This window comes from Delphinus delphis, chromosome 3, assembly GCF_949987515.2.
Source record: "Delphinus delphis chromosome 3, mDelDel1.2, whole genome shotgun sequence".
Classification (NCBI taxonomy): domain Eukaryota; kingdom Metazoa; phylum Chordata; class Mammalia; order Artiodactyla; family Delphinidae; genus Delphinus; species Delphinus delphis.
Genome location: NC_082685.1, coordinates 11,226,626 through 11,238,172, shown reverse-complemented (window position 1 = coordinate 11,238,172; position 11,547 = coordinate 11,226,626). Strand labels below are relative to the sequence as shown.

The window sequence follows — 11,547 nt, the reverse complement described above, 5'->3', positions numbered from 1 at the left end:
AGGGGTGGAACTCCAGTCCTGGTTACCGTAAAGAGGGGAGGTGAGTCTTGGTTGGCCCTTCCTTGTGGTCCCACTTTGTGTCTCACCTATGTGCCAGCTGCCCCCAGACCCTCAGCAAACTGCAGTGCTGTTCTGAGTCCCAGTGCCCACCTGAAGAAAAGACTAACAGCCTCATTTACCCATTTCTTTTTATTCCTCAACAATCCTGAGTGAGGTGTTATGATTCCCATTTTGCAGATGAGTAGACTGAGTCACAGAGAGGTTAAGGCACATGATTAAGGCCAAACAGATAGGAAGAGACTAAATAGATTCAAACTGAAGTCCAAACTGGCCCCTGAGCCTTAGCTCTTATATGCTCTGCTGGGCTTCCTAGAGAGAAGGCCCTGCTCTACTTTCCACAGGGCTCCCATGCCTTCACCAGAGGCTGGAAGGCCTTCCAGAGGGCGGGCAGCTGGGCACACAGTGTGCCCCCACCCCGGTGCTCCTCTCTTTTGTTCCGATTCATGTCACCCACACAGGCCCAGGGCCTTTCTGGGGCTACACACCACTTGGAATGGTCTTCTGTGGCATTGAAGGCTGGCCCAGCTAGCCCAGGGAAGGCTGTCTGGGTCACATCCAGTACGTGCTGGACCCCAGAGCAGTTGGAGGGCAGGATGCCAGAAGATCTTTGCCAGAACTGGACCTGTAGGTCACTGCCAAGGGCTTCCACCAACCAGCCAGAGTACAGGTCTGCAGAAGATGGAGAGAGGACATGGACAGGGTCAGGATCACTGCTAGGGATTCCCTAGGCCACTTCCCATCTCTGAGCTGTTTCCTCAGTTATCAATCCCTGGCAATCTGGGGGATTATAACATTAAGACTAACAGCCCTTACTAAATGCTTTATATGCATCATGCCACTCAACAGCCCTTTAAAGTTGATACCATTATTCCCATTTTTCAAAAAGGTAAGTTGAGGCCCTGGTTAAATCGTGTATCACACAGTCAGAAACCAACATTTGAACACAGGTATATTGGTTGTTTACCTCTCATGTGATTATGACTCCAAGGTGTTCTAGTCCCTAACCATGACCTGCCCTCAGCCATGGACACACCAGACCCCCCCTCTGCAGAAAAAGTTCTCCAACTGTCAACCTCAAGGCTCACCATCTCCAAAGTTTCCAAATTTGGCAAAGCTCTGGAACACGTGTCCTTTGTTTGATGTGAGTGTTACACTGCTGTTCCATGGTCCCTGGCGAACATGATGGCCCTTGACTACCTCCTCCAGGTGGGGGAATTTCTGGGCGAAGTCCCCTTCCAGCCTATGGTCATACACGAGGGGATAGGTGTAGGTCAGCTGTCTGCCTGGAGGGCAAGGGGAGAAGAAAACGAGGGACTGTTCCAAGATTCTAGCCTGGGAATCAGGGACTCACCCTGCCTCCCCGTCTCCACTCACTGATATCCAGGAACTGGGTGAGAGGAAAAGATACACAGATCAGGGTCTGCCCATAGTTCCGGGCACTAGGAGGCCAGCTGTACGCAGCAGAGGAGGCAGGTGGAGGGAAGTTCGGAACGCTGTGGATCAACCAGAAGCCCCCTTCTTGGTCCAGGAGCAGCACACCTGAACCAGAAACTGGAGATCAGGGGGACTGCTTGAGGCATCCCAGCGAGCACATGTGCAACCCAGGAACACTCAGTCTGTAGGGGGCCTGGACCACAGGACCAGTGGGCAGTGTCAGAACCACCGCTGAGCTCAGTTTCCACAGCCATCGATTCTCATAGTCCAGAAGAAGGACAGTGTTGATTTAAAATAAGGAAACAGATGGCTAGGGCCTGACAGAACAGCCCACCCTCACCCCCCTGGCAACTCATGGGTTAGCTCAGGGAAATGCACAGGGAAACCAGAACTCTTCCCCAGTCCCCAGTCTGGCCTCACCCTTCGTGTGCCCACGGCTGGAAGAGTCCTGAGACCCGCTGGATCGAGGCGGTTGGTCATTGTAGAGTAGAAAGGCGAGCTGGGGATGATGGACAGGGGCAACGTGAAGGTTCCCCCAAGTTGGGCCCACCCTAGAGTCCCACCCCTGGTTCCGCCGGGGGCGTCTTCACCTGGCTGGTGGTGTTTCGGTACAGCGGCAGCAGGCTGCGGCCCACGGCCCCCGTGGAGCTGCTGATGAGCCCCGCACCGTCGCGCCAGCCCCCTGAGTCTTCGTCTAAGTACTTGTACCGCAGCCCCCTCTGCGCCGCATCTCCGGGCCCTGTGTGGGCCGGCAGCTTGTAGACGACGAACCTGGAGGTTAGGAAATGGACAGAATAGCGGGAGAAGAGAAGGAACCCCAGTCTTCACCTAGGAACGCAGCAATCCCCAATGCGGCCCTGGAGGGATGGTCGGCTCCCGCGCACTCACCAGTCCACAGGCTGCCCCGAGTCCCCGTAGCAGGTCAGGGTCCCTACAGGGACCCAGAGCAGCGCGGCCGACAGCAGCAAACTCAGGGCGTCCATGAGCTCAGAGCTCTAGCTGGGATCTAGAAATCTGTGTCGGGACCGCAAGGCGCAGGGTCACGAGCTGGGCCAGACCCGGCCTCTGGTGACTTTCACTTCCCCAAACCCGCCTGGGAACCCAGGCCCAGGCATCACAAGGATGGAGACTCCGCCCACGAGGTGAGAAGCAGAGGTTTGAACAGGTAGTCAAGAATCCTCTAGAGGGCTCGGCTTTCTTCCATACAGTCACTCCCTGCAGGCTCCGCCCCCGACCCGGCCAGCCTGGGGCCTCCTCCTGCTTCCGGCAGACTAGTCCCTGATAGGCTCCACGCTCTGGCTCGGCCCAGACACGGCCTCTCATGGCCAGGTGGTTTCCAGTGTCCGGCCTCCGGCTCTACTCCTGGCCAATCACAGCCCACGCCCCTCCAGCAGGCCCCGCCTCCGTCTCTTTCAATTCTGGCTAATCCCAATCAACACTCTTCCGCTGAACCTCGCTCCTCCCCTGGCTTCTCCGTCAGAGGTAAATTTGGATTTTTTTTTCCTTTCCTGCCTTATAGCCTGAGGTCCAACTCTTGTGATTTTTGCTCCCTTAAAGGGCGCTTGCCCTCCTGGTCCTCCCCCTTTTCATTCTGCACGTTCCCCCCAGCCCCTGCCACCGTCGCTGAGCTAGCCAAGGGGTCACTTCGGATGATGACAGGGTGAAGGATGACGGGGCTCTGGGACCCGGCTGAGGATTTTTTTTTTTTTTTTTTTTTTTGGCTGCGTTGGGTTTTCGTTGCTGCGCGTGAGCTTTACTCTAGTTGCGGTGAGCGGGAGCTACTCTTCTTTGCCGAGCGCGGGCTTCTCATTGCGATGGCTTTTCGTTGCGGGGCACCTGCTCTAGGCGTGCGGGCTTCAATAGTTGCAGCACGCAGTCTCGGTAGTTGTGGCTCGCGGGCTCTAAAGCGCGGGCTCAGTAGTTGTGGCCCTTGGGCTTAGTTGCTCCGCGGCATGTGGGATCTTCCCCCACCAGGGCTCCAACCCGTGTCCCCTGCATTGGCAGGTGGATTCTTAATCACTGTACCACTAGGGAAGCCCCCGGGGCTGAGGATTCTTAAGTGGAGGAAGATGGTCCCTGTGAATGTGTCTGGGTTTCGAGGCAGGAGACAGGGACAATGTAGCCTGACCTTGGGGTGGGGGAAGGACCGGCTGCAAGTGCCTGAGGAGGGTTGCCCAGTTTTAGGAGAGGAGGGTGTAGTGTGTGTATGGCTCCCCAATATCACCTCTGGGGTTAAGCTTCTTCCCAACTTCCACACCCAAAACCCACAAATTCAGACCAACACTGAAGCTTTATCTGGGAGGAGCATTTTTACGAGACCCGTAACCATTCACAGCAATGCCAGCCGCTATCTGGAGCTTCAGGAGTCACAGCGTGAAGCCTTCTTCTAGAACCAGGGTCTCTGGGAAGCCTCACCGCACAACACCTCCGTTGTCTAGGGCCACCTGTGAGCTGGCCTGATGGTCCAGCTCTCTGAGGGTCTGTCTCTTTGTCAGAAGTATCTAAGTATCCACCTGAGTCCGTTTATTTGGCGGTCTATCTCGCTCGGTCTGCATGACCGTGTGTGACTGCGGCTCCCTTTGGTCAAGGACATGTGGGAACTTCTGCTGGAGGCTCCCCCAGGTCTGTCTATGGGCCAGTCCTTGGTGGATCTGTGGGCCCAAGAGTCCAGACGAGGGTTCATCCGAGGGAAAACCACCGTGCCTGGATCCGTTCTTGTTCTCACCCCAGTCCCCAGAAAAGGTCCAAGTGCCTGGGCGGGGCTCAGAGATGACGCTTCATGTGCAAGGCCAGATGATCCGAGCGCGAAAAAGCACGCGAACAGAGCTGGCAGCGGAAGGGACGCTGACCGGTGTGCTTTCGGTAGTGACGGGTCAGCTCGTCGGAGCGCGCGAACCTCCAGCCACAGCCATCCCACGTGCAGGCGTATGGCTTCTCCCCTGGGGGGGACGAGGAAGCCTTGAGAGCCACTGTCCCCCACACCTGGTCCCAGAGTCCTCCCTCCTAGCCTTGGCCGAGACTAGGGTGAGGCAAGTGAGGCGCCTAGGTCGTGACGTTTAAGGAGGCACTCACTCTCGGGGAGGGTCTGAATCTGTACCCAGGACCGGCCTCTGCTACCCCGACCCTTCTTCTTCTGTGCCTGCTGGCGCCAGGCCCCTCTTCACTTCCTGGTCACAAGTCGCGCCCTCTACACTACTAGCCCTACTTCCTGTGCCCGGTACCCTGCCCCTGCGTCCTAATGCTGCCACAATCTTCGTCCTTTGGCACTGCCCCTATGTCCCAGCCCCTCCTTTGCACCAGGGGACCCTCAAGCTGCTGCCCAATCCTGTCCCTGGCCTTGGCCCTTGAGCCCCGAAATCCACCTGGTGTTCCAGGCCCTGTCCCCAGTGATCATGCTCTCCCCCTGCTAGACGTGGCCCCTCCTCCCTGCGTTCCTGGAGGGGTCTGTACACGTGGCCCCATCCTCTGAGCGGACCCCTATGCATAGGCCTCATTCCTCCTCCTCCCCGCCTCTGTTCCACGTCCCCTCCCCTGTCTTTGGCTCCTCGGGACCCGGCTTCTCCTATGCCTACCCTCCTGTATTTCCCAGCCATTTCCCTTTGCTCTCCAGGATCTGCCTCTGCGTCGGGCCCCTGAAACTAACTCTCCTGAGCTCCAGCACGCCCCCTACAGTCTAACCAAGCAACCCACTCTGTATACTCCTGGCTACCACCCCAGAACACCTAACTCCGTTCCCGCTTGCCCCAAAACTGAACCCTGGGTCTTTGGCCCCGCCCCTGGTATTTCGAGCTGTCCTCTCCCCGCAGTCCCTCCTCTAGCCCCGGCCCCTACACATCTCGCCTGGCTTTCTGCTCTTCGGCCCGTCCCTGGCCCAGGTCTTAGCCCTCGGTTCCTTGAAATGCTTCCCAGGTTCTCCATGTCCTCTCTCCGTCCCCACATGCCTTCCGCACTACTTCCCATCCGGCTCCTGATGTTCCAGACTCGTCCCCAGCTCCTTCTGCCCAGCCTTTTGCTCCGAGACTTTGCTTTAGCCCCGCCCCTTGCTCCCAGTTTCCAGCTCCTCTGCAGCTCTAGGCTCCCAAGGTCCCACCCAGCCCCGCCCCTGCACCGGGCCCTGCCCCCTCACCTGTGTGCGTGCGTAGATGCGCCTTCAGGTGAGAGCTCTTGGTGTAGCTCTTGCCGCAGCCCGGGTGCGTGCACGTGTGCGCAGCCTGCCTCTTGCGCGCCCACGATCGCCTGCTGCGCTTGGGTGGCGCGGCCTCCGCGGTCCCTCCTGGGTCTCCTGTGGTCCCCCCGAGTCCTGCACCCGTCGTCCCGGGCCCTAGACAACTCAGGAAGGAGTGGGGCGTGGCGGGACCGGGCGCCGGAGCCTGGAGCCCTCGGAAGAGCTGGAAGTGCCCTTGGTACTGCGGCATCGGGTACAGCGCAGGGTACCCGGACAGCAGCCCGTAGGGGGCTCCCGGCGCTGCAGGCACTGAAAGCCCCGTCCGGGGGAAATAGCTGCTGGAGGAACCCGCACCCGGTCCCGGGTACATCGGCTGCAGCGGCAGCGCCTTGGGCTCGGGGGCTGGAATCAGGGCTGGGCCCACGAAGGCATCGGGAGCCGGGGTTCGTGGGGTCGCGCGCGCCCAGCCCGGGTGCTCCTCGGGACCCAAGAGCCCAGCCACCAGCCCCGGGCCGCCCGCGTACGCGCCCAGAGTCTCGGGCGGCAGTGGGAATTGCACCCCGGAACCTTCGCCAGGCGCCAGAGCGCAAGTCTGGGGGACGCAGGTCTGGGGCGCGGTGCCCGGCTCTGGGCACGGAAAGTTGGTGAGGAGGAGATCCAGGTCCCAGGGGGTAGCCGCGTCCCTCTCATCGTCTTCGTCCTCCCCGGGCGTGTCCTCCAACTCAGGCCTCACGTGAAGGGGTGGCCCTGTGGGGTCGGGGGGGCCTGGGCCCAAGTCCTGCACCTCTTCAGAGCGCCACCACTGTGGGAGGGAGCCGGTAGCACGAAGTTTCAGTGGACACCAGGATATCCTGCCCGGAGACGGTGGGGGCCGGATGCCCTGATGGGGGCAGACTGGCTAGAGGCTCAGTAAAGGGGTCTTGTTTGCTTGTCTGTCATGTCAGTCTGTCCCTCACATTGTCCTTCCCCCCTCCCCCCACCACCTCAGCTCCAGAGACAGAGGTCTGTCGGTCAGGCTGGAGACAGGAGATAAGGCTTACATTATCTGGAGCCACACTCAGGCAAGGGGGAAGGGGTGGCAGAGTCAAGAATGGAAGGCTGGGGGAGGCTCAGCCTTGCCTCAGTTTCCCCCAAGAATCTTCCTCTTCTTCCCTGTCCCCCAGCAAGATTAATTCCAAGATTAATTCCTGGATGTCCCCTAGACACATCTGCCATTTCCCTCTGATATCTGGGGGTGTCTCACTGAGCCTAGATCCCTGAGTTGTTCAGTTCCCAGCCTCAGTTTTCTATGACAGAAATCGGCCCTTAGAACGAGTTCAGACCCCTGGCCGGCACTGAGGACACCCAGTGCCGACCAGGTCTCTGAATTCCAAGGCAATATTCAGACCTGATCCCCCAGCTCTGCGGCCTGGGCCCGGAGCCCCTGGCAGCCCATCTAGACCCCACTGGCCCCACCTTGAGGAAGTCTTCCTGTGTGTCCAAGAAGGGGCCCAGGGTGGTCAGCGTGCTGATGGAGGGCAAGGCGGTCTCCGCTGCAGCCATGGCTGGCTGGTGCCCACCCTGGGGCTCAGGCCTCCTCTCCTTTGGCGGCCTCGTGGGCTCTGAGGCTCTGATGGCCCCTTGGAGGGCTCCTCTCTGCCCTCAGCTGATTGGCTGCAGCCCCTGATAAGGGGCAGGCAAAGGCGGGGGTCACTGTTTCTGGGGGAACAGACTTCGCCTAGGCCTGTTTGGGGCTGAGCCTTAAAGACTGATCCTGTATCCAAAGCCAATCAGATGTTCAGGGGCTGGGGGTTCAGGGGCTGGGGGTTCAGGGGCTGGGGGTTCAAGGGTTGGGCAAAGTGAGGCACTGGGTTCCCAAAGAAGGAGAAACTTGGAGTCTGTTCTCAGTTACCTTCCTGGAGAAGGGATGACAGGCAGAATGGGGATTCTGGGAAGGAGCTTCAAGACCCCCTTGCCCCTGACCAGGACCTTGCAGCTCTCCCCTTCCCCATAAACAGGAGCAGCTGTGCTGATGGCGGGACTTGGCATGAGCTCCCTGCCAGGCCAAGCATTATCAGACTCCCCAGATGTTGGAGGCTGCTATCAGGTGGGGACCCAGAAGAGCCAAGGCTCTGTCCCTGGTGAGTGCGAGGGCTGGGGGCTGGGAATTAACTCGGTTTTAAATTTCCTGGGTAGTGAGCTCCCAGGTCTGAGCCCAGTGGCAGGAGAGGCCCCTGCCAATCAGCCGTCACTGTCTACCGTGGACACCCCCCCAACCCAGGCGGCATTGCAGGGAGTGTAGCTGCATGGAGGCTGAGGCTGGCGCAACTAGAGCTGCTCCAGCGTGATGGGGGCTGGGAAGGAGGAGGTGACTCCCTCTCCTGCGTGGCATGGGAAGGTTGGATCGGGCCATAGGAAATACCTGACCTGCAGGAGACCTGGCTGCTTCTTGATTTCTACCCCACATGGGGGAGGGAATCTGAGGTTCCGCACCAGAGACCGTGGTACCAAGGGAGTCCAGGTGGGTGACACAGACACACATCACAGACACATAGTTCATAGTCACACACACACACACACACACACACACACACACACACTCACTATGCAATTACATAATGACACAAATCCCCTGGTCCCTAAGTCACACACCCCATATAGTCCCTGCACAAATACTTGTGTGTCTGTGTGTCACGTAGACCATGCACAGACGTACAATTCTCAGGCACAAAAACAACCATCCACTACGTTGGTTACATGATGTTACAGTCACACAATCCCTCAGACATAGAATTCATAATCAGGCGCTGACAGTCATACACAGTTACCCAAATCACACACAGTCACGCACACGATTTAGTCACAACCAAACAGGCACATGGAGAGTCCTGGATATATCGTCACAGAACTATAGAAGATGCAGTCACACAATCCCATCAAACACAGACGAAGCCTGAGACACAAAAGTGTAAAACACATCCACACAACCATTCACAAACACACTTTTGATGTAGTCAGGCACACAGTTATACATCAGGCACAGACATGATCACACGCTACAACCTTACATAGTCACAGCCACCTGTCTCTGATACTGTGTATAATTATTTAGTCACACAACTGAACTACTAATGCACAACCACAGGGGGCGCACCCAAACACAACCACACTAACATGAAATCAGACACCCTGGTAGTGAAAGGCATACAACCTCACCCAGATGGAGGTACATCACCAGAGCTGGTGCAGCATAAATGCATCACACAAAAAGACAAAAAATTATCATGTGCAACAAGGGTGGGGGGAGCAAAAGAGTCATGTAAAAATCAGCTCGACAGGGCTTCCCTGGTGGCACAGTGGTTGAGAGTCCGCCTGCCGTTGCAGGGGACATGGGTTCGTGCCCCGGTCCGGGAAGATCCCACATGCCGCGGAGCGGCTGGGCCCGTGAGCCATGGCCACTGAGCCTGCACGTCCGGAGCCTGTGCTCCGCAACGGGAGAGGCCACAGCAGTGAGAGGCCCGCGTACCGCAAAAAAAAAAAAAAAAATCAGAAAAATCAGCTCGACAAACCTACTAGGATGGCTATTAACAACAACAAAAAAGGAAAATAACAAGTGTTGGTGAGGATGCCGAGAAATTGGAACCATCGTACACTGCTGGTGGGGATGCAAAGTGGTGCAGCTACTGTGGAAAACAGTTTGATGATTCTTCAATTAGTTAAACACAGAGTTACCATATGACCCAGCAATTTCACTCCTAGGTATACACCTAAGGGAACTGAAAACATGTACTGGATCAAGTATGTGTATACTAATGTTCACGGTAGCATTAGTTTCAGTTGCTAAAAGGTGGAAACAACCCAAATGTCCATTAACGGATGGAAACAAAATGTGGTCCATCTATAGAAAGGAATATTATTCAGCTATAAAAAGTAATGAAGTTCTAATACATGTTACAACATGGATGAACCTCAAAAACATGCTACATAAAAGAATCCAGTTACAAAATGTCACATATTATATGATTCCACTTATATGAAATATCCAGGATAGGCAAATCCACAGAGACAGAAAGATTAGTGGTTGCCAGGGGCTGGGGGGGAAGGCGGAAATGGGGGAGTGACTGCTAAATGGGTATAAGGTCTCCTTTCAGGGGTGATGGAAGTGTTCTGGAACTAGATAGAGGTGGTGGTTGCACAACATTGTGAATATACTAAAAGCCACTGAACTGTACACTTTAAATGGTTCATTTTAGGGAATTTCCTGGCGGTCCAGTGGTTAGGACTCAGCACTTTCACTGCTGTGGCTGGGGTTCAGTCCCTGGTCGGGGAACCAAGATCCTGCAAGCCACACGGCACAGCCAAAAAATAAAAGTTCATTTTATGTTATGTGAATTTCACTTCAATCAAACAAAATGTTTGAAATTAGAGTGGTTTCCTGGAGAAGAAAGCAGAGTGTCTCTTGGGGAGACATCTCCTTGATTTAGGATAAAGCACTAACAGGCATGTTTGGCTCTGAAAGGTGAGGCAAGAGGTTGAGGGTCGGGGGGGAGGGGTGGGCATCTGGCTGGGAGATAAGGCCTCTGGGAGCAGGTAGCCAGTACGGATGACAGACTTCCCTGGGTGGCAAGGCCTGAGCCTTAATTTGGGTTTCCTAATGTGTATGCTGTCAGCACCCTCTACACCCCCCTACAGAGAACTCCAATATCCACAACAACTCCAGGGCAGGGAGCTTTGGTGAAAGGAAGGGATGGAAGGAGGGAGGCCATTGGTTCCTGGCGGAGGGAGGTGTCCAGAAGAATAAGAGTTATGTAGAATCCCAGACAATTCAGGGTGGTGATGGACTCCCTACTGAGTGAAGAGAGTTCAAATCATTTTATTTGGATATTAAGGGCAAGAAGGGCCCAGAAAGTGGAAGAGTCTGGACACACCCAGGCCCCAGGCACTTGGGGACATGCAGGCTAGTGATCACCTTCAGACACAATCTCACAGTTACTCCCATCATACTTAGCCACAATGTGTGAGACAGAGCATTCTACACACACAACTACCCAGACTGTCTATGTGGGAAGAGGTGTTCCTGGGTGAGCAGGGAGGGGTCTGTCCTGGGAAGCAGGAGGCCTGGTCCATTGTGACCTTGAGCAAGACCAATCTGCTTTCTGAGCCTTCCTTTCCCCAACTGGGAAATGGACACGGTCATGGTAGATGAGTGACTTTCAGATACAGAGATGGTCAAGCATGATGCATCCAGATTCGAAAGCACACCACACAAGTGCTCGCAAAAGTGATCTAGGTGAGCATAGCCACTCACTCAGCTATATACTCAAGCTCACAACCACACACAACACATAGACCAAATCACACGGACACATATAGTTATATACAATCGCCCAGACATACACAAAAATATCTAGTCATATTCTCACAAAGATAACAGCCGCATCTACAGAGAAAGCCATCAAAACAGAGTCATGGGGCTTCTCTGGTGGCACAGTGGTTAAGAATCTGCCTGCCAATGCAGGGGACACGGCTTCGAGCCCTGGTCCGGGAAGATCCCACATGCGGAGTAACTAAGCCCGTGCGCCACAACTACGGAGCCTGCGTGCCACAACTACCGAAGCCCACGCGCCTAGAGCCTGCACTCTGCAACAAGAGAAGCCACCGCAGTGAGAGAACCGCGTACCACAACGAAGAGTATCCCCCGCTCGCTGCAACCAGAGAAAAGCCCTCACGCAGGAATGAAGACCCAACACAGCCAAAAATAAATAAATAAGTAAAATAAAATAAAACAAAAAATTTTAAAAAAATCAGTAGCCCTGAAAAAATTATTTAAAAAAAGAGTCATGCACACAGTACCACAAAAACACACGATCACATAGAATACCATTACACGAGCTTACAATTAGACAAGA

General features: G+C 55.6%; 2 protein-coding genes and 1 long non-coding RNA gene across 3 annotated transcripts; 1 reads left to right on the top strand and 2 right to left on the bottom strand.

Moving 5' to 3' along the window:
- Window positions 1-170: 170 nt before the first annotated feature.
- Window positions 171-2,933, bottom strand: DNASE2 (deoxyribonuclease 2, lysosomal). Its single transcript, XM_060007901.2, has 6 exons — window positions 2,383-2,933; window positions 2,085-2,265; window positions 1,915-1,993; window positions 1,435-1,599; window positions 1,146-1,343; window positions 171-729 (listed from the first exon to the last, which is right to left on the bottom strand). The coding sequence occupies exons 1-6, from the start codon at window positions 2,475-2,477 to the stop codon at window positions 389-391; spliced, it is 1,059 nt and encodes a 352-aa protein (XP_059863884.2). The 5' UTR covers window positions 2,478-2,933; the 3' UTR covers window positions 171-388.
- On the top strand, window positions 2,925-11,436 carry LOC132422845 (uncharacterized). The gene is made up of 3 exons (XR_009518892.1): window positions 2,925-2,976; window positions 7,657-7,779; window positions 11,157-11,436. It is a non-coding gene; the product is annotated as an uncharacterized lncRNA (long non-coding RNA).
- On the bottom strand, window positions 3,902-7,201 carry KLF1 (KLF transcription factor 1). Its single transcript, XM_060007902.1, has 3 exons — window positions 7,115-7,201; window positions 5,621-6,461; window positions 3,902-4,433 (listed from the first exon to the last, which is right to left on the bottom strand). Exons 1-3 carry the CDS (start codon window positions 7,199-7,201, stop codon window positions 4,258-4,260), a joined length of 1,104 nt encoding a protein of 367 aa, XP_059863885.1. The 3' UTR covers window positions 3,902-4,257.
- Window positions 11,437-11,547: the final 111 nt, after the last annotated feature.

What these genes read in the sequence shown, in the direction of transcription:
- DNASE2 (XM_060007901.2), bottom strand. Translation starts at nt 2,477, where the DNA reads ATGGACGCCCTGAGTTTGCTGCTGTCGGCCGCGCTGCTCTGGGTCCCT. An exon ending in TCGGGGCAGCCTGTGGACTG is followed by an intron (nt 2,266 to 2,382) that starts GTGAGTGCGCGG and finishes CCTAACCTCCAG; the next exon opens with GTTCGTCGTCTACAAGCTGC. An exon ending in CAGCCGTGGGCACACGAAGG is followed by an intron (nt 1,600 to 1,914) that starts GTGAGGCCAGAC and finishes TTTCTGGTTCAG; the next exon opens with GTGTGCTGCTCCTGGACCAA.
- KLF1 (XM_060007902.1), bottom strand. Translation starts at nt 7,201, where the DNA reads ATGGCTGCAGCGGAGACCGCCTTGCCCTCCATCAGCACGCTGACCACC. An exon ending in CACAGGAAGACTTCCTCAAG is followed by an intron (nt 6,462 to 7,114) that starts GTGGGGCCAGTG and finishes TCCCTCCCACAG; the next exon opens with TGGTGGCGCTCTGAAGAGGT. An exon ending in GCATCTACGCACGCACACAG is followed by an intron (nt 4,434 to 5,620) that starts GTGAGGGGGCAG and finishes CGTCCCCCCCAG; the next exon opens with GGGAGAAGCCATACGCCTGC.